The sequence below is a fragment of the Arachis hypogaea genome, unplaced genomic scaffold (genome assembly GCF_003086295.3).
Source record: "Arachis hypogaea cultivar Tifrunner unplaced genomic scaffold, arahy.Tifrunner.gnm2.J5K5 arahy.Tifrunner.gnm2.scaffold_115, whole genome shotgun sequence".
Taxonomy (NCBI): domain Eukaryota; kingdom Viridiplantae; phylum Streptophyta; class Magnoliopsida; order Fabales; family Fabaceae; genus Arachis; species Arachis hypogaea.
Window position 1 is genome coordinate 10,446 of NW_027255519.1, and position 21,853 is coordinate 32,298.

At 29.0% G+C, this 21,853-nt stretch overlaps 1 protein-coding gene and 1 pseudogene across 4 annotated transcripts; both read left to right on the plus strand.

The window, feature by feature from the left end:
• The first annotated feature begins 12,279 nt into the window (after nucleotides 1-12,279).
• Nucleotides 12,280-13,497, plus strand: LOC112715261 (uncharacterized; annotated as a pseudogene).
• A 57-nt stretch (nucleotides 13,498-13,554) lies between these two features.
• LOC114927285 (small ribosomal subunit protein uS13c-like) lies at nucleotides 13,555-20,871 on the plus strand. 4 transcript variants are annotated; one of them, XM_072231879.1, is made up of 12 exons: nucleotides 13,555-13,581; nucleotides 14,265-14,396; nucleotides 14,466-14,690; nucleotides 14,770-14,947; nucleotides 15,694-15,828; nucleotides 15,898-16,241; nucleotides 16,365-16,600; nucleotides 17,399-17,602; nucleotides 17,709-17,842; nucleotides 18,637-18,673; nucleotides 19,486-19,628; nucleotides 20,211-20,871. In XM_072231879.1, exons 2-4 carry the CDS (start codon nucleotides 14,292-14,294, stop codon nucleotides 14,827-14,829), a joined length of 390 nt encoding a protein of 129 aa, XP_072087980.1. In that variant the 5' UTR covers nucleotides 13,555-13,581; nucleotides 14,265-14,291; the 3' UTR covers nucleotides 14,830-14,947; nucleotides 15,694-15,828; nucleotides 15,898-16,241; nucleotides 16,365-16,600; nucleotides 17,399-17,602; nucleotides 17,709-17,842; nucleotides 18,637-18,673; nucleotides 19,486-19,628; nucleotides 20,211-20,871. The 4 variants fall into 4 exon arrangements, with proteins under 4 accessions (XP_072087980.1, XP_072087981.1, XP_072087979.1 ...); XM_072231880.1 differs by having other exon boundaries at nucleotides 19,491-19,628; XM_072231878.1 differs by having other exon boundaries at nucleotides 15,697-15,828.
• The last annotated feature ends 982 nt before the right edge of the window (nucleotides 20,872-21,853 follow it).

A 21,853-nucleotide genomic window follows, 5' to 3' on the forward strand; every position in this document is an offset into this window, starting at 1 on the left:
ATCCCATGATAGACTTCATCCCTTGAGCAAATATAGTCATGCAATCTCTTCAGATACCCCATGCCGATAATTAGCTTTGTACCAATATATATTTGAATGATTTATTTTTTATTTATTTATTTTAATAGAATGTGTTGTTTGTATTTGTATACATTTTTTTGTTTTTGATATTGAAATGGTAATGAAATTTTTTTAAAATGTAAATTATTGGAGTGTCATTTTTAAATATAGAACCGTATAATTAAAAAAGTAGAAATTGAATCGTCTGATTTGTTTGATAAAATTGTGAAAAAATAGGAAAAGAAAAGATGCAAACTTTTATTGATTGTTGATAAATTTGAATTGAATTGAAGTGTAGTGTTGTAAACTATGAAGGTAAAACTAAATATATATAAAGTATTGTCCTATGAAGGATAAAAGTAAAGATAAGATAAAAAGAGAAGATAACATAAAGATAATATAAGATAAAATAATAAAAACTAAAATTAGAACTGAATTTATGTATTCTGTTGGGCCGAATTTGTGGACCACAAGACTTCTTTATTGTTGTCATGGGCTAGTATAGAAGAGTAGTTTAATATTATTAAAAGTACAGAAATTTAGACTGTCTAATTTGATTGATATAAGTACAAAAATTGGACCGTCTAATTTGTGTTAAAAAAATTTTAAAAATTGAGGTATAGAAATTAGACGGTCCGATTTGTATATTCCAAATTTTTTAATTTTTTAAACACAAATTAAACGGTCCAATTTGTATATTTTTTAAACGGTCTAATTTGTATATTTTTTACAATTTTAAAAATATTAAAAATTACTATATTAAGACATATTATTTATATTATTTTATATCTAAATTTTTTAGTCTATTTGTATATTTTATAAAAAAATATTTTTATTAATATTTGATTTAATGAACTTGATAAATAAGGCGATTATTATTTTTTAATATTTGATTTAATGGTGAAAATAATATTTAAGTAATGAATAAAAATTATACCAAAATTTGACAGAATGAATATCAACCTGATGTATATCAAAATTTGTGTCTTCTAAAAGCATTACTATTTCCTATATTTATGTAGGAGTAATATTATGTATTTAAATTTTTTTTATGAACTAAATTTAACTAAATTAAATACTAAGTTTTGAAATAATATTAATCATAATTAATTTTTATTATATTAAATTAATTTAATTAAATTTAATAAATAAAAAGATTTAGGTATATAGTATTATTTTGTACGAGTATTTGTTTAAAAAAAATAGAAAGCTATAAACTTTATTAGAATATAGTCGTTAGAATAATATGAAATATTCATTGATTATTTGACAATTTATTTATCCAATAATCAGCAACAAGTTCTATTAGTAGTATTTTTAAAAAAATACTAAAGACTAATATTTTAATAAAAAATAAAAATTAACTAAATATTATCTCAATGCAATATAAATTTAAAAAAATATTAATCACTTAATTTGTTAGTTGTTTTGTAGGAATTAAATCTTTTTAATTTTTTATTTGAGAAGATAAAATATGATTATTTTATAAATTTTTATCTAAATAAAATAAATTAATTATTTACTCAAATAATCGATTATATAATTTTACTGTTTTAAATATTAGTTATAAGTTTGCTGACACAAAAAATAAAAACGGAATTTATAATGTTTGCGTTGGTGCTAACAATAAAAATAGCACATAATTCTCTTTCAAATTTTGCTGTTGTTGTCCGAGAAAACAGTATATAAATTCCGCTTTCCTTGATAATAATATAACATATACACACTCGTAATAAAATTAATAAGTCTAATTTTAAGAAAATAAATTAAAAAAACTAAATAAATGTATACTAAATAAATTTTATTAATTTATTTTTCATTCCACTAATTTAAATAAATAAATTTTAAATTTAAATCGGTATCATCTTTTACAACTAAAAATTAAAGCTAACATACATTAAGTGTATATCTATACTAATTTAAACAAACTTATCCCTTAATCTAAATAAATACATGTTAAATTTAAATCTTAATCATCTTGACCGCTAAAAATTAATACTAACATCCATAAACAATGCAAGTTTATATTTATACTAACTTAAACAAAAATAAATATAAAAAATTAATTTTCATAATTAAGAAAATAAAAAAATTATAAATTATCAACCTGGCAACATGCTTACTTAGATAATCCACAATGTATATGTCCATGTCGTTATTTAGTCTATTAATAATTTAATATTATTATTATGCGACATTTTTTTTATTACTCTTCTTCTCCTCTCTTTCATATGTCTTTGGCTGCTCTACTCTCCCTCTCACTCAGCGGTGGAACTTTGTGTAAGTAAAAGGAGTCATGACCCTCCAAAATTTTTGTAAATTTATTAATAATTTTATTTTAAAAAAATAAAATTAGTTTATTTAATTAAATTAATATACTTTTAATTTATGTATTTGAGTTTTATGTCTATTTTTATTATTTTTTTAAATTTTTTATTTTCTCTATTTAATATAATAAATGACATATTTTTAAATCAATAACAAATAACATATTTTTAAATTAATTTTATAAATTAAATATTATTATAAAATTAACACTAAATTATATTTAATTTTTCATATAGTTTTATGTATTTTTTATTATTAAAATAATAAAAATTATAATATAAATGATAGTAATATCAGTTATTAATAAAAAGTTATTATTTTATTTTTAAATCAATTTTATAAATTTAATGCTATTATAGTATAACATTGTTTACATTAATAAATTTTGATATTTTTATTTTATTAAAAATTTAAGACTTTGTTTTGTTGTATTATATTATTTAATTTGTAATAAAAATAATAATAAAAATAAGTCATCTTAAAATTTTTGAGAGATAAATATTATCAAAAATAAAATTAATTTTTTAAAATATTAAAAAATAATTTATAAATTATAATTAATTTTATATAATTTAAATAAAAAATTAATTTTAAAAAATTCTATTTTTAGATAAAATATTAATTTTTTAAATAAAAACTTATGTGCAAAAACTAATTTTTTTGTGTACAAACTGATTTTTTTAAATTAATTTTTTATTTAAAATTAAATTGACTTATTAACCTAAACAAATTTTTTTATTAATCAAAGATCAAAATTATTTTTTGTTAATTTTAATTATATATAATTTTACATGTTATAATAAATTTTAAAATAAAATAATTATATTTATAAATTTTATTTTAATATAAATATTATTATATAATTTTTTATTAAAATTTTTTGCTCCTTCAAATTTTTTTTCAAGCTCCGGCGACTATTCTCACTCAAATAAAAAATTTGGCAAACGAAGTATTTTGGAAAATACTTACAAAGGTCGCACTATTTATAGTCGCTATCGTCCCTTTTTAGTTTTTAGTAAAAGCACGCAAGAACTTGATCACATCGTCTGCTAGTGTTAGCAGTCAGGGACGGTTCTACTTGTGGGGAAAAGTACAATTTGAAATTTTCTTCAGTAATACATTATGATAATATTTATTTGTTTTTATTAAATTAATAAATTTAATTCTATAATAATTTTTTATTTAATTTTATTTTAATATTTAATAGTGAGAGAATTTCATATTAAATATATATTATAATAATTAATTTTTAAATTTGAATGAAATTAATATTTTTTATTAAAAATTAATTCAAAAAATATTATTTATTTATCGGTATTTTTTTAAATTAGCTTTAGTTGTTTTTATAATATACATTAATTAAAAGAATTCTTTTACTATAAATATTATTAAAAATGAATTATATGTGAGACAAATTTTTAAATAATTATTTAATAATATTTCAATTGTATTACTAAAAAATATTTAATTTTTTAAAATATAAAATTTAAAATTTAAATTTTAAATTATATATTATTATTTAAATTATTATTTTACTGTTTTAATTTATTAATTAAATATTTTAAACATTAATCATATTTTATAATAATCAAATATAATTATAACAACTATATTATATAAGCCAAGTCTCTGGTGGCTATGTCTATGGTAACTAGTGGTGGCTAAGGTTACACTTTTAACTTAAAAGTGTAACCTTTCACAAAGAAAAGCGTCACCTAATGGAAAAAAGTAAATTAGAAGATTTAAGAGAAGAAATAATTAAGTTATCAAAATTAATAGATCAAAAATTAATGATTTTAACTAATGTCAACTGTAATGACACCGAATTCTTAAAATCAATACAAAATGATTTTTCTCAAAATCTTTATTTTACTATAAGTTTTATTGAATGACTTCAAAAACCTGAAAAAACTTATTTTTCACACGGAATTTCTAAAAAATGTTACCATGGAAATGATTCCCCACATCTATATCATACTTTTAACCCACAATTAAATTCTATAGTAGATATGCTTGAAGAAATATTAACATCCATAAAATCTCAAAGAAATAAGGAAAAAGAGAATCCCAAGGAAGAAAAATTTCAAAACATAATTAACATAACAGATTTAAAAGTAAAACCACCACTAAAATTATGAATATTGAAGAAAAATTAGAAGAAGTTACAATGCTTTTTAAACAATTAAAAATGGCTCAAGAAAATAATATTATGGAACATGGTTTTCAAATAGAGGAAGAATTAGTAAATTCTGAAAATATAGAAAATGAAGAACACATTCTAGATTATTCAAGTGACGAAGAACCAGCTATTCCAATACAAGTAAAGAATGAAGCTGGAACATCTAAGGATAATCAATCTCAATTTAAATGGGAAACATGTTTTGATAATTATGCTTTTAAAAAAGGGTTTATAAATAAAGATTCAAAATATGCAAAAATACCATCAAAATACGTTCCTAAAATCCAGGAAATGGAAGGAGAAAGAATGCTCGATTTAGACTGCAAAAAGAACGAAAAAGAAATTTTCGAAAACTGGTTGAATTCCTTCTTATTAGAAGCCTTTACTAATCCAAAACTTGGTGAATTGTCTGGAAGGGACATTTGGAATTACATAGGATTTCATACTAAAGGAACTATAAGAGATTATATGACATCAATAGAAAACCAAATAATAGAAGAATTAGAAACAAAAACAACAGCTTATGATAAGATATTATATATAATGATGATTCTATATAAAGAATTTTTTGGAAAAAATATTATAGATCATAGACAAGAAGTCTATAATAAAGAATATCAAGAAGCAAAAAATCATTTAGCTAATATTCAGATATATGATTTATGTAATGTGGAGTCCTATATATGTGAATATAGAATACATTATTACAAATTAAAAGAAGAAGATAAAAATCATTATCTTAGTATGTACATAACAAAACTTCCATATCCTGCTAATGAATTTATAATGGGAAGATTTATAAGAGAAATAAATAGAGGAACAATTGAAAATAATTTTGGTGGAGCAACCTCTGCTATAAGAGAGGAAATAAAAGAACGTTGTATGCAAGAAGCAACTCAAAAAAGATTTGCAAACATAATCAGAATTTGCTGTCAGGATAATGAAGAGATACCTCAAAAATATGGTCTTAATAAAAATCTTCAAAGAAAAAGAAAATATCAATTTAGAAGAAGAAAATACTATCCAAACTGGAGAAAAAAGAGATATTTTAGAAAAGAAAATAACAATAAAAACAAAAGACAAAGAAATAACTATTGCCCGAATAAAAAAGAAAATTGTATATGTTGGTATTGCCAAGAAGAAGGGCACTACGCAAATGAATGCCCGAAAAAGAAGGATAAAAAGGATCTTACTAAACAAATAGAAATTGCTAAGTCTTGTTTCATGGAACCATTAGAAGAATCTGATGATAACTTAGACTATATTTTTGAATATGTCTCGGAAACAAACTCAGAGACTGAGTAATAATGCTACATTTATTACTATAAAAATAACAGAAAAGTTTATAAATGCTTTCATAGATTCTGGGGCAACACAATGCTTTGCTAGTTTAAGTATAAAACTTGATTGGAAAAAATTAAAGAAACCATTAAAAGTTAGAATAGCTGACAAATCAATACATAAAATCGACCAAAAAGCAGAGATGGTTGAAATTTTTATCCAAAATTATAGATTCATTGTTCCATCTATATATATGTTAGATTCTGGAATGGATTTTATCATAGGAAATAACTTTTTAAAGCTATATCATCCATTCATTCAAGAATTAACATATATAGTTTTAAAAGCTCCACACGATTCTTTAATAAATCAAAAATCAAAACGTATAAAAATACCAACTACTACTATAGATAAGATCCTAAAGTTTAAAATATTTTCTATATTAGAAACATGTTATTTAAATCTATACTTTCAGATAAATATTCCAAAAAATAATCTTGAAATAAAGATAGAAGAACTCTTGGATGAAATTTGTGCTGAAAATCCTTTAGATATTAAAAATACAAATAACGAATTAGTAAGCATTAAATTAAAAGATCCCACAAAAGAGATAAATGTTCTAAATAAAATTCCTTATTCCGCGAGAGATAGAGAAGAGTTCTCATTAGAATGTAAAGACCTTTTGGAAAAAGGAATTATAAGATTAAGTAAAAGTCCTCATGCGGCTCCAGCTTTTTACGTTGAAAACAATAATGAAATTAAAAGGGGAAAACGAAGAATGGTAATAAACTATAAGAAAATGAATGAAGCAACTATTGGTGATGCTCATAAACTTCCAAGAAAAGATTCTATTTTAGAAAAAATCAAAGGAGCAACTTGGTTTTCATCTCTTGATGCAAAATCAGGATATTGGCAACTTCGTTTAGACGAAGAAACAAAGAAATTAACTGCTTTTACTTGCCCAACAAAGGAATCAACAAGTGTGTTGCTTTATGAATGGAATGTATTACCATTCGGATTAAAGCAAGCCCCAGGTATTTATCAAAGATTTATGGAAGAAAATCTAAAAGAGTTAAATGAATTTGTTTTAGTATACATTGATGATATACTAATTTTTACAAAACAGGATAAAGAAGATCACCTTCAAAAATTATTAATAGTTTTAGAAAGATGCAAGGAAAAAGGATTAGTTCTTAGTAAAAAGAAAGCAAGAATAGCAAAACAAGAAATAGAGTTCCTTGGATTAATTCTATCTACTCAAGGAAAGCTAAAACTTCAACCAAATGTTCTAGAAAAGGTAAATTTATTTCCTAATAAAATAGAAGATAGAAAACAATTACAAAGATTTTTAGGGTGTATAAATTATATTTCTGATCAGGGATTTTTAAAGAATATAACAGAATACACTAAAAGCTTATTTCCAAAAATAAGTACTAAAAAAGTATGGAAATGGGATGAAAAAGATAGCATACAAATTCAAAGAATTAAAGAATTATGTGAAAAACTTCCAGAACTTTATATTCCAGAAGAAAATGACTACTTAATAATAGAAACAGATGCTTCAGACATAACCTGGTCAGGATGTCTAAAAGCTAAGAAAGCTATAAAAAGGTTGGAACAAGAAAAAGAATCACTAGATTCTAAATATCCCCCAAAGGAATTACTTTGCAGGTATATTTCAGGGACTTTTACTCCAACAGAACAGAGATATACTACTCATGAAAGGGAAACTCTAGCAGCAATTAAATCTCTTAAGAAATGGAAAATTGATTTACTACCCAAAGAATTTACATTAAGGACAGATTCAAGTTATTTAACAGGTTTCATACGATATAATTTGAAAGTTGATTATAATCATGGACGATTGGTAAGATGGCAATTATTTTTGTTACAATATCCAATAAAAATTGAATATATTAAGGGTGACAAAAATGTTATTGCAGATACATTAACAAGAGAATGGAGTTCGTCTACAACGCATTAAATCAAGAAATTCAAAAATACGAACAAGAACTCGAAAAATGCAAGCATTGTCAGCAAATAAGGACACAGATCCAATCCCTCAAGAAGGCCATCGAAGCAATGAAATCAACACAACAACCAAAACCATCAGAGTTCAGCCAGCTAAGCGTGGTGGACAAATCATGTAAGGAAAAAATTCCAGAAAATAAAACAATTGCTGAAATTATCAAAAAATCCACCCAAGATAAAAAATATTATGTAATTTATAATGGCCCCATGAAAGGAGTATATGATGCCTGGGAAAAAGCAGCACCATTTACACAGCAATCAAGGATAATTCATAAAGGAGGGTTTTTAACACTGGAAGAGGCAAAGGAATCTTTTAGAGAATATGAAGCTCTTCATCCAGAGCAAACCCTAAAAAGAGCAGATAAAGCTCCAATTCAAACCCAGAGAACAGGGATAATAAGAAACATTCCTACAAGGGCTGAAATCAAGGAAAAGAAAAGGGTTTGTAGATCAAATCTCAGAGAAACCCTTAACATAGTCTTGAATTGGACTGCAGAAAAGAGGGCGATCTTGGGATATTATCCTATTGCCAAAGAACAGCTAACAAAGCTGGTTATATTTCCAGAGGCTTCCCCATCTGACACCTATCAGTTTTTCCAGTATGGATTAATTGATACAATCTTAATTTTTAATGATTTGAAAATTATTAGTGAGTTTCCTGCAGGATTTATCGATGCAGTAAAAAGATTTAAAAATATGATTGACAACGTAAATCCAAGGGATATATCCCTAAAATTTACGAATAGTCAACCTATTTTTAATGAAGAAGAAGAATGCTTGGTTCCAGCACATCAAGTGATCTTCATGTCCGTCTTCCCAGGAAATTTTCAACCAATTGATCAAGTTCAAGATTTAACAATCTACAGTCATGAAGGAAGACTAGCCAGCACACTAGCAAGGGTCTTCGAAAGAACTCAAAAGATAACAAGGGAATCTCACACAAGAATCAATTATAAAAGCAGAAATACTTTGCTTGTGTCTAGTAAAAAGAATGAAATTGAAGAAAGAGAGATGAGACTCTTAGTGGAATTTGAATCAGCATTCTACAACTTATCTGGACTCTTAGAAAAACTCCCCGAAGGGATAAAGAGGAATCTCTGCTATTTGATAAAAGACAGAGAAGACCACAAGTGCCAGCTATGTGTCTCAGAGTTATCTGAAGAAAGCAATAATGAAACGGAATCAACCCACATGATAAAGGAAGAAGACAACGCATCTGAAGGTCACGTGATGAAAGGAGAAGACAGCACATCTGAAGCATCTCTCAACATTATTACATAATGACGTAAGCGCTTAGGTCATAGAGCACCAACAATGTAGCTGGTGCAAGATAATAAACAATGACGTAAGCAATGACGTCATAAGAAGGGTAAGGATGGGAATTGTCCATCAGACCCAACCATTATAAATAGGTTGCTTAGGCAATTGTAAAAGGCATCAAACAATAGAAAGCAGAAGGCTAAGAGTACTCATATGCTAGGAGAGCAAGGAGGAAGTGGCCGAGGCGATTCTATAGTTTGAAGAAGAATTCCCTTAGGAAAAACCAATTCTAAACTCCCCTCTGGAGTTAGTATCTACAATCTCCCCTCTGGAGATAAAAACATCTTATGTAAAATATTCTAAATAAAGGAAGTTTTTCTCCAGAAAGGTACGCCTTTATCTTAATCTCATAGTTATGAATTATTTAGAAAGTTTAGAATTAACGGAAGAATCTGATTATTATAGATTATCTGCCTTATTAGATAATGAAAAACAGGCTGTTCTAAAAACAGAATTAAATCTCAAGTCAAATGAAAATTTTAATAAACAAAATCTTTTAAAAGAAGTTTTTAATAGAAAAAATATAATATACTATGGAAAAATTCAACTTGAAGCCCCTATAAAGATAAAATCTGCTAATGGAGAACTTGAAATAGCTCTGATAAATGACGAAGAATTGAGTAAACAGATTGAGAAAATTAAGGATCAACAAAAAAGATCTAAAATTGGATGGATTCATATTAGTACTATACAAGTCTTAATCAAATCTACATATATGAAAGGAATTAATTCACCAATAAGCTTAGCAATCTGTGACAAAAGAATTACTGATGACCCAATAGATCAAATAATTGGAATTGTTCATGGAAACTTGGCAAACGTAAATGTTAAATTCAATGCCCATCTTGGATATGCTATACCTTTATCAACTGAAAATCTTGGAAGATCTATAAGTTTGGCTTATAAATTTCACAGAAAGAATCTAATGGAACAAGACGATGAACCATTTTCAATTACATATGCAATAAATTATGCTTTAACAAATAGCCATCATAGTATAATATTTAAAAACAGAGAAAGAATTTATGTCGATGAATTATTTCAGAAAATTGTAAAAACAGAAATACCAAAATATAAAGCTATTGAAAACCCAGTTCTTTTACTAAAAGAACCATCAGGAAAGTTAGTTTCATCGAATTTTCAAATAAGAGAATCCAAAATTAATAGCCCTTTAAGTTTATCTAAGTTAAAGATTAAAGAAGAAAATTCTGAAATAAAAGAATTAACAAAAAAGGTCGAAAAATTAAATGAAACCCTAAACACTAAGTTATGACAATAAATAAAGAGAAAATATATGTAACCTATCAAGACAAGAAACAAGAGCTCTTTGAAAGAGAAAATCGGTTGAATTATTTACAGTTTTCTGAAATAAATCAAAGAGCATTTGAAACTCTAAAAATAATCTATGACAAATTGAAAGGAGAAGTTGAAGAGTTAGAAAAATTAATAGAATCTCTAGAAAATAGTGATGAATCGATGATAGAATTTGCAGAAATTCTAAGATAACCAATGAAGTATACAAAGATTGAAAGACCAGAAAATAAAATAAAAAGAAAAAGGGCGAAAAAATTAAAAAGTAAAATAAAGGAGTATAAAAGAGAATTAAATAAACTTCAATTTGAAATTAATGACCTTATAATAAAAAGGATAGAAATAAGAACAAATATAAACAAGTTGGAGCTAAACTTAAAAAATTTATAAATGCCTGGGACACCATATTATGATTTAAAAGAATTAAAGCTGTTAAAAGAAAAAATGGAAAATGAAATTGAAAAATTAAACAGATATTTAGAAATAGGAGAAAGTGTAGAAATAAAAGAAGTTATTGAGGATTTGAGAAATTATATTAAAGAAAAAGACAAACAGATAAAAGATTTTATATACAATAATCCATGCAAAAAAGAATATTATAAACTAAAATAAGATTGAAAAGTTATGATCAAAACTTTTTATAAAGCACCTGTATCAATAGAAATTTCGAAAAAGAAATTAAAAGAAAAATCCAAATTAAAAAATTGGTATCAGAGCCAAGTTAACGATTAAGGGTAACACTTTCTCTTTAAGCAACACTTTTAATGATACGCTTTCAGTTACCAAATGTCCACAACTAATTGGTAAACTTCTTTGTAGTCACCATAGGTACAATAAGGTAATAGGTACCATAGAAGGCACCTATTATATATACACAAAAAAATTACTTGTATAAAATATAAAATATAAAATATATATTAAAAATATATTAATATATAATAAATAATTTAATAATTAATTATATATATATATATAATATTTTTATTATAAAATTGTTAACATACTATACATATTTTATTGTCACTAACAAAATTTTTTGGATTTATCAACTGTTAGTACTCATCCACTGAGAAGCTGAAGAATTGGAACACAATGATTTTTTATTTCCCAATTAACAGAGCAAGTTAATCTTATATGGATTCTATTTAAGTTTGAACTATATATATCTACTACTTGTATAATTGCCGTGGCTCATGAAGCCAGGTGTCGCCCTCATGTTATTTTGAAATAAAATAATGAAGAATAGATTGTTAAAGGTAAAGGTTATTCTATTCTCTCTGTTTCTGCGTTGCTCCTTCTCTCTCCCTTCTAAGCTTCTCACTCTCTGTCTCTCCTCCTTCCTTCATCGTGTCAGTGTATCAATTTCTCTATGGATCTCCTTCTTCCCGGTAAAAGCCAGCAGAACCCGCTGTTTCAAACCCTAAACCCTGCCCCCTTTTCCATTTTCACTCTCAGGCATAGAACACATCAAAAGCCGAAACCCAACCCGCAAAATTCTAGGGTTTGTGTTTGCGGTTCCATAATGTCTCAGAACGGGAAGCTCATCCCAATCTCGACCAGCACAGCACCAAGCTCCTCAACCTCACTGATCTTCAGCGCATCGATCCCTTCGTCGAGGAAATCCTCATCACCGCTGCACACGTCACCTTCTACGAGTTTCCCAATGGGTTCGTTCCTTTATAATCTCCTTCGTTTCATCTATTCCATTCTCTATCTCTCTCTCTAACGCTTTCTCTCTCTTCTTTCTGCGATTACCATTTGCAGAGCCGCAAGGACGTCGAGGGATCCCTCTTCGTTGTCAAAAGGTCTACTTTTTGTTCCTTTTCCTTCATCATATCGCAACAATTCATGAATTCCACGATCCGATTGCTTTTTGTTTGATTTTCTCTGATTTAAACAAACGAAATGAATGAAATTCAGTTTTCATTCCATTCATATTTGATGTGCACACAGAAATAAAAAGCATAGCTTGGATCTACTAAGTCATCAAGAACAGATGAAAAGATTCGGACATCACCTTAAACTATTGTTCAGTGATAAGAAACCATCACAATCTCAGACAAAACAACTCTGCAGAGGTTTCTGTCAGGTAAACACTGATAAGATTTGTTCATTCTTAATGGTTTCAATATTATATATGTTGTTGGGTTTTTGTTTCAGGGGACTAAGGTTGTTTCTCCAAACCAAGATGATTTTGCTATGATTTCACCAAGAATTAAACTCAGATGGGAGGCACCTGGCTTATCTTGAGAGGGGTTTCTAAGGATGTGGCAAAGTACAAGATCATTATTGTCCATGGTTTTGGAAGCTCCAAAGAGATGAACTTTCTCGCACCCCAAGTACAATTACTCATTCCCTTTCAACTTAAACAGAATAGTAGTACTATACAATTACGATATTCATATGCTGAATAAGGTTACTCAACGTGTATATATACATATATACAGGAACTAATAGATGAACTAGGCATATATCTGCTGATCAGTTAGAGTTAGGACCACAGTTCTATGTCATTGGAGTCTCAATGGGTTCATATGCTACATGGAGTTGCCTTCAGTACTTACACCACCGGTACAGAATTACAACCTTCCATATGGATATATAGATTGCAAGACAAAATAGTCTATTAGGATTTGTTTGATAAGAGTGAAATTGATAAGAGATTAATTGAGTATCCAGCTGGATTTTGATCTGAGATTGCATCGCAGTTAGGGAAACAGAAATGAGTTCAGAACGTCTACAAGAAAATTAAGTTAAATAATTTTTCTTCTTGATTATATTTATATAAATTAGATTTATAAATAATTTTTCTTATTGCTTATATTTTTCTTCGAATTTGTGTGCTCAGGTGAGAGAGTTAAGCATAGAATTCGCTCGAGTTGGCGGAGTGGAGATTCCGAACAACAAGAGAATTGAGTTCTCGCTACAGTACATCCATGGAATCGGAAGGAGCAGAGATCGCAAGATTCTCTGCGATATAAGCATGGACAACAAGGTTACTAAGGATCTCAGCAAAGAGGATCTCATCACTCTGAGATGAAGTCTCCAAACACGTCATTGAAAGCGATTTGGTTAGTTTCTTTTCGCTTAAACCATTCAATTAATTAAGAAGAAAGTTTAATTTATTGATGTGTTTATTGATTTTCTCAAAGGAGGTTTAATGTGCTGAATATATGGAGATTGAAGGCAAACGAAATATCAGTAGTAGGAGTATATATGCTTTTACATTTCCTATTTCCTCTTATATATATGCTTTCTGTGGGTAACAAACTCTGCTTTATGCTTAATTAAATTTGATTAGCTTTCACATTCCTAATTAAGATAGTATTTTGTTGAACCAGATTGGGGTTGGGTGCTTATTAGAGAAGCTAATAAGGCTAATAATTTGAATTTCCTCATATAGAGCTGAAGCTTGCCGGACTTATTTTTCTTCTTGCTTATATTTATATAAATTATATTTAATTTGTTCTTTTTTTGTGGTTTAGTAATGTTTTTTTTTTGAGATGATGCATATTTTAGAACGAGTGAAATGAGAAGAACCGGTTGATTGTAGAAAGAGAAAAAGCTTTTAGCTTTTTTTGAAGTTAAAGATTGGTTTCTGATATATATTTAGTGGTTCTAATATTTTATATGCTAAAGTTTTTGCTTCTTTTATGGGTTGTTATGTTAATATAATACATTGGAACGAGGAGTTGTGTTGAGACAATTTTGCTTCTTTTGGTTTTAATTTCTATTTATCTCTTCTATTTAGCAGCAGAGAAAGAAGAAGAACAACTCGAGCATGGCACAAACGCTAGCGATGCCTATAGCTCCCTCTCTCGCCCTAATCTCAAACTCCAGACCTCTTTCCAGAGCTGTCTATTTCCCTGTTCTCAACCCTCCCAAGGTAACATAAAACAAACTCTACCTTACATTTCTGAAATTTGTTTGTTTACTTTCGAATTTTTGTGCTCAGGTGAGAGAGTTAAGCATAGAGTGCGCTCGAGTTGGCGGAGTGGAGATTCCGAACAACAAGAGAATTGAGTTCTCGCTACAGTACATCCATGGAATCAGAAGGAGCAGAGCTCGCAAGATTCTCTGCGATATAAGCATGGACAACAAGGTCACTAAGGATCTCAGCGAAGAGGATCTCATCACTCTTAGAGATGAAGTCTCCAAATACGTCATTGAAGGCGATTTGGTTAGTTTCCTTTCGCTTAAACCATTCAATTAATTAAGAAGAAAGTTTAATTTATTGATGTGTTTATTGATTTTCTCAGAGGAGGTTTAATGCGCTGAATATAAGGAGATTGAAGGAGATTCAATGTTACAGAGGATAGGTAGATAGGTAAGTTTGCTGAAGAAGGCAAACGAAATATCAGTGCTATGTGTTGCCGAAGTCGCACTTATCATCTTCTCTACCAAAGGCAAGCTCTTCGAATATTCCAGCGATCCCTGGTTCGTACCTCTTCATTCTCCCTCTCTCTGACCCAATATCACCTTTACTTAATTTCACTGCTCATAACTATACATAATATGGATCTTGATTAATTAGTGAAATTTTAATTTCTGTGTGGAAATTACTTAATTCAGAACGCCACCGATTATGTGTTTTCATCTGTTTCACATTAAGAGTACTGTCCACATGCAGTAGTAGGAGTATATATGCTTTTACATTTCCTATTTCCTCTTATATATATGCTTTCTGTGTGTAACAAACTCTGCTTTATGCTTAATTAAATTCTATTAGCTTTCATATTCCTAATTAAGATAGTATTTTGTTGAACCAGATTGGGGTTGGGTGCTTATTAGAGAAGCTAATAAGGCTAATAATTTGAATTTCCTCATATAAAGCTGAAGCTTGCCAGACTTATTTTTCTTCTTGCTTATATTTATATAAATTATATTTAATTTGTTCTTTTTTTTGTGGTTTAGTAATGTTTTTTTTTGAGATAATGCATATTTTAGAATAAGTGAAATGAGAAGAACCGGTTGATTGTAGAAAGAGAAAAAGCTTTTAGCTTTTTTTGAAGTTAAAGATTGGTTTTTGATATATATTTAGTGGCTCTAATATTTTATATGCTAAAGTTTTTGCTTCTTTTATGGGTTGTTATGTTAATATAATACATTGGAATGAGGAGTTGTGTTGAGACAATTTTGATTTTTTTGGTTTTAATTTCTATTTATCTCTTACTTCTATTTAGCAGCAGAGAAAGAAGAAGAACAACTCGAGCATGGCACAAACGCTAGCGATGCCTATAGCTCCCTCTCTCGCCCTAATCTCAAACCCTAGACCTCTTTCCAGAGCCGTCTATTTCCCTGTTCTCAACCCTCCCAAGGTAACATAAAACAAACTCTACCTTACATTTCTGAAATTTGTTTGTTTACTTTTGAGTTTGTGTGCTCAGGTGAGAGAGTTAAGCATAGAGTGCGCTCGAGTTGGCGGAGTGGAGATTCCGAACAACAAGAAAATTGAGTTCTCGCTACAGTACATCCATGGAATCGGAAGGAGCAGAGCTCGCAAGATTCTCTGCGATATAAGCATGGACAACAAGGTCACTAAGGATCTCAGCGAAGAGGATCTCATCACTCTTAGAGATGAAGTCTCCAAATACGTCATTGAAGGCGATTTGGTTAGAGTATTTTTATAGAATACGGATTGACTCAAGATGAAGAAGCAAGAACAGAGTTGAGAGCAGTAGATGCGTGGATACTGACTGACAAGCCTTACTCTCATCAATCCATTCATTCGGTAAGCTTCAATCTCCATTCCCAGTTCTTCCCCATCTTGGATCTGTTTTTGGCTATGATATCTTGGTGTTTCAGGTTTCTTTCTTTTCCTAACCCTTATTGATATAGCTACCTGTGCGATTAGGGTTCATGGAAAAGGATGCTGGGAACAAATTTTTTTTGGTCTGATTTGTCAGATTCATTTAAAGATCGGTGGTAGTTCTCAAGAGGAAATCAGCCTAGGCTTCATGTCACTCTGCGCTCTCTTATCTTGGGAAACAACAAGTTAGGTGGGAATTTTTACGGCGGCCCTGTCCTTTCTCTGTCCCCTTCCATCATGTGACGTGTTTCATTGTTCAGTCCAAATTTCCTGTGATGTAGGTATGTAGTGGTTATGACTTATTTCAGATTCTTTGATATTTGTTTACTTTGATACTCAAGTTTCCTTTCAATTAACAAGATTTGTTTTTGTCCCTGTTTGGGCGTTCTTTTCTGATTCTATTTTGAAAATTGGATTTTTTGTTTTGATATAAGATGTTGTGTTCCAGTAACAGTAATTGTTTTTGGTCCTGTTTATCCGTTCCCTTCTGATTTCCTTCTGAAAATTGGGTGGTTTTGTTTGTATTGCTGCTTGTGTGATAGATGAAACAAATGAACTATGCTTAGTGTCAACTGATTCAAAAAAGCTCCTCTCTAATCTCACCCCCTGGAAGGAATGTTAGAAGATAACACTTAGAATCATCGGAATGAGGAGTTTAATTGATCATAGGGAGGAGAATGAAGAACATGCTTTTCTTCGGCTTTTAATAATGGATAAAGAAGTTAGTTATTATAGCTATTTTGATAGTTTTGTTGAATAAGTTTATATGTGTGTAAAATAAGTTAGTGTATTTATAGGATGCAATTGTATTCACTGGTTTATTGTTTTTTTTTTTCTGGTTTTCTGATTTTTATGGTATTTTATCTTCTTGATCATTTACTTTCTAAATACATATTTTGTTTTTCTCTTTTATTTATTCCTTTTTTCCTTGTCTGAATCTTTTTTTCCTTCTGTTTTCTTGGGTGTTGAACTAAAACCCGTGTCTATTTAAGTGGTGAAGAATTTAATGGTTGGTGTTCATATCCATTGTTTTCTTTTGCATTGTTAGTGTCTAGAGAAAATGAGCTATTTGGGTGTAGGTGTCAGTCCTGGAACAGCTCCAATGTACCATAGCACAAACCTGAAATTGTTGGATAAGAGGATCAAGATAGCTGAGTTGGTGTTAAGGTTTATGATTCTTGGTCTTGGAGTTGTTGCAACTGTTCTTATGGAACTGATTCACAAGTGAAGGTGTTTTTCTCCTTTGAGAAGGAAGCTAAATTCACTGATGTTAAGGCTTTGGTGTAAGTATCTATTTATCTATGTTCTATGTTAATTTCTAGCAATAAAAGTGTTGCATGTTTTGTTGTCCAAATTCATTAGTTTTTGATGGATTAAAAAACTTTGCAGATTCTTGGTAGTTGCTAATGGTTTGGCTGCTGGATACTCTTTGATTCAAGGACTTCGTTGTGTTGTGAGTTTGGTTAGGGGAAGTGTTCTCTTCAACAAGCCCCTTAGCTTGGGCCATTTTCTCTGCTGATCAGGTACCCTTCTATATTTGAAAGATCACATCCTACTTTTTTTTGTTGTCTTATACATTGTGGTCAAAACACAAGATTATCAAGATTCATCAACATCTTGCTTTTTCCTCAAGCATTTTGTTGCCATATTGATTAATATCATTTATTTTTGTTATAAATTCATGCAAAGACATAATAAAAAAGTAATTTGTCATTATGTCCATAGTGATATAACCTGAGTGGCAATATATATTTTTTTTCTGGTTTTCTTATTTTATGGTATTTTATCTTCTTGATTATTTACTTCTAAATACATATTTTGTTTCTCTCTTTTATTTATTTCTTTTTTCCTTGTCTGAATCTTTTTTTCCTTCTGTTTACTTGGGTGTTGAACACTATAATTAATAAGTGTTGTTGTTCTGTCTTTTTTTTCACCATTTGCTTCAGATTGGAGCTATTTATCTCTTATATTTCTAACTGTTGTATTATGCCTTTTTATGATTTCAATTTCGAAAAACTATTGTGTTAAAACAGTGGAAAATTCTTTAAACCCTAAAGAATTGTGTTATTTCGATCTGTTTTTGCTTTCCCTAGTTGAAGTGCGAAAAATTGTGTCTTGATTTCGTCCTGGATTGTTGCAAGTTGCTATTCCTTCCCTTTTTTATGATGGGTTTTCTCTATTTTGTGTTTCAGAGAGCCTTGACTTCTAATATTTTTTCTACCTTCCATTCTGTACGGAGTACTCTTATAAATTAATTACTTAAATTGTATCTACTATATCATGATTGATCTTAATTACTTTCTTTTCTCTTGCTCAGGAAGCATAATTTCTGCCTTCCTGTTGTTGCCCCCAGTGTAAGTTTGATATATTTCGCCTTCATTCTTAACTATCCCTTTTTATGAGGCCATATTTTTGTCATTTTTTATCTGTATCTGATCTTCCTAGAGTAAAAAGGAAACAAGTGCCTTAATTAGGATGATGCAAAACACTTAATTCATTAGTATTGCTTGTGCTGTTCTATCATTGGGTTTTAAGGTTTAACGGGTTTCATTGATATTTAATTTGATTGTATGGTAATTAGCTAATTTTAGGTACTTAATTACTTTGGTTAGATAAAGATAACTCTTTATTTACTTCACTTCCTAATTGATTAATTTTTATTTGGAGATTAAAGAAATATACCTGTGTTTTACATAGATGCATACTTCTTTTAGGTTTGTTAGTTAAAACCTGGCTAATTTTTTGGTTCTAGCAGCAATTGGAACAGAAGCATGTGAAAAAAACACAAATGAAAGTGAGACACATAATAAGATCTATATACAATCCATATACAAACACTTCAAATGCTCTCTGAATATCCTAGAAATTGTAGGCATCAGATTGGATTTGGTTTTCTAATATGTAATTCATAGTAGCTTTGAATAATTTTGATTCTTTTTTTGAACTCTGTCTTCGTGAAGAGAGATTCTTTTTCGATTTTCTGTTAGGTTCTTCGTTTTCAGTATGCAGTGATTTTATTAGAGTTTGCAATTGTGTTCCTGATTTTCCATTGGGGTTTGCGTGTTTTAAATCTGAGTTTTGTAATTTTCCGTTGATTTTAATACTCAATTTTCTATAATGTACACTGAACTATTGAGCTATTAATACTCATACACACTTGATTTAGGGTAGGATTTAGGGAGGGAGATGATTTGTGGGAGTGATTGCTGATTGGAATATGGGTCAAATTGAAAAGCTAGATTTGTGGTCATGGAGATGTCTTTTTGCTTTCATTATGGCAATTGTGAGGTGATCCAATAGCTTCGACAGGTTAGTAGGCATTAGATTTATTTAAGTTTTCTTATGATGTATTCATTTATTGGGACCCTTGCTCTATTGGGTCTTTCTTTTCTTCAATTTGTTGTTGGAAAAAGCTACAGCAATAATATAAGTATAATGTCTAAAATTAGTTTGAGTATTTAAAGTATATAACTATAAGTTCTGGAATAAATTTAGAAATAATGAAGTTTATTACAGTGCACAAAATGAGTTAAATAAACATTATTATTAGAAAACTGTCTCGTGGGATTGCTGATAATTTGGATGACCCAAAATACAAGCATTACAAATATTGGTCTAACCCCTTAGAAACAAGGTGAGATCCTATACTTAATTGCTTTAGTAACATTTTGTAGAAGTTGCACACAAGAAGACTGCCAATCTAGAATTTGACTATTGTTGGCACATAGCTACTACGTAATTAATCATTTTATTACCTTGGTTTGGGGCATTGATAGATTCCTGCTTTTGCTATCTTCTATAATGTCGTATCCTGCTGTCTTTTAAAATCCGTAATTTATTCATACTACTTCTCTTTATGGTTTGTGTTATATTTTTGTCCTGCTGCTGCAGATTACCACATGCTCCAAATATGGAGATTTACTCTATGTATGGGGTCGGGATTCCAACGTAAAGAGTCTATGTTTATAAGTCAACCTTCCAATCGGAATGCTACATTCCGTTTCAGATCGACACATCAGCAATTGGTGGAGATGAGGACTCTTTTTTAAAGGATGGAGTTTATAATGCCAATTGGGATGAAACCGTTCCTGTTTTAAGCGCTGGTTTCATTTGTGCAAGAGGCTGGCGGGAAAAAACCCGCTTTAATCCTTCAAGCATCTAAACGTTCGTAAGAGAGTATGAAGACGCTGCTCCGGCTAATCTTCTCGAAGGAAGGGGAACCCAGAGTGGTGCTCATGTTGATATATTGGAGAACTTTGCACTTATTGAAGATATTATACGAGTAGCAGCAGGGGCCTCTGTTGAGGACTTAGGTAGACATAGAGTTCACTCAGATTTTCAAAGGGTTTCAAAATATTAACTCTCAGTGCAATAAATGTTCCGGCTGGCAGTTGTTCCTTTATTAAATTATTTTTTACTTTTCGGATTATAAATACTCATTGTTACCTTAGTTTAACATGAGTATTACCCATGAGGTTATAAACAGTTACCCATGAGGTTATAAAGAACTGTTGTTAGGAATTAAATGGAAATGTGCACTAATCTTTGATCATTTTAGCATTGGTATTGTGACACCAAACTAATCATTTCTATGTGTTAGTGAGTTTTCTGAAATGTTACCTGTTCTATATGTTTGTGTTTTGGATTAATTTTAAGACACTTATCAGTTGTATCATATTATTAATAATTTCCTCTTTTGGTGCATGTGTTTATCTTCTTTTGATAGTGTTCCTACTAAGGCATATACTTAAAGTGTTGACAAGGATATGTGTATACCACAAAATCAGTCATGATTTTCTATTCGATTGATTGTTTTTTTATTGGATAAAGTAATTTAAAAAATATTTAGATCTTATTAGCTCTCTCGTGTCAATTTGAGTGTCAATTTGAGAGTCAAATACGCAATTCTCTAAATATACAATTGTGATATTAATGGCACAATTATAAATAAAAATTTTTAACAAGAAAAAAAATTTAGGACACCATGTATTATTAACGTATATTAGAATAACATTAATTTATAGATATTTGTTTGAATTTACGTAACAATATAATTTTATTATTTTAAAACACAAGGAGTTGTATTAACATTATACGCATAATCAAATTATTAGTTAATAAGTTGTTTTCGAGTGGATTAATAACTTCGTTCACTTATCATATTTTTCAGGCTCTTGTGATTCAATTCGAACAGTTTACTTATGAATAGTTGATTTGCTGTAGAATACGTTTAACTATATATTTTATAATAATAACTCTGTTCTTATTGTGTTAGGATAATTACTTGCATTTGAGATCTTAGGTCAATAAATTTGCGACTTGCGTATGTGTATGAAATTTTTTTTAAACTTGATATTATTTGTTTAGGTTCAAGTATGAAACTAAAGCAATTTTTACTCTTTTGATTACTGATGATTTTTCTCAATTTTGACTCTTATTTATCTCAATGTTAGAAGATTTAATTTTATGCATTTGAATAATAATATATTTTTGTTGTAATACGTGAAAAACCCTATAAAATCTTATACGGTTCA

What these genes read in the sequence shown, in the direction of transcription:
- LOC114927285 (XM_072231879.1), top strand. Translation starts at nt 14,292, where the DNA reads ATGGCACAAACGCTAGCGATGCCTATAGCTCCCTCTCTCGCCCTAATC. An exon ending in CTGTTCTCAACCCTCCCAAG is followed by an intron (nt 14,397 to 14,465) that starts GTAACATAAAAC and finishes TTTTGTGCTCAG; the next exon opens with GTGAGAGAGTTAAGCATAGA. An exon ending in ACGTCATTGAAGGCGATTTG is followed by an intron (nt 14,691 to 14,769) that starts GTTAGTTTCCTT and finishes TGATTTTCTCAG; the next exon opens with AGGAGGTTTAATGCGCTGAA.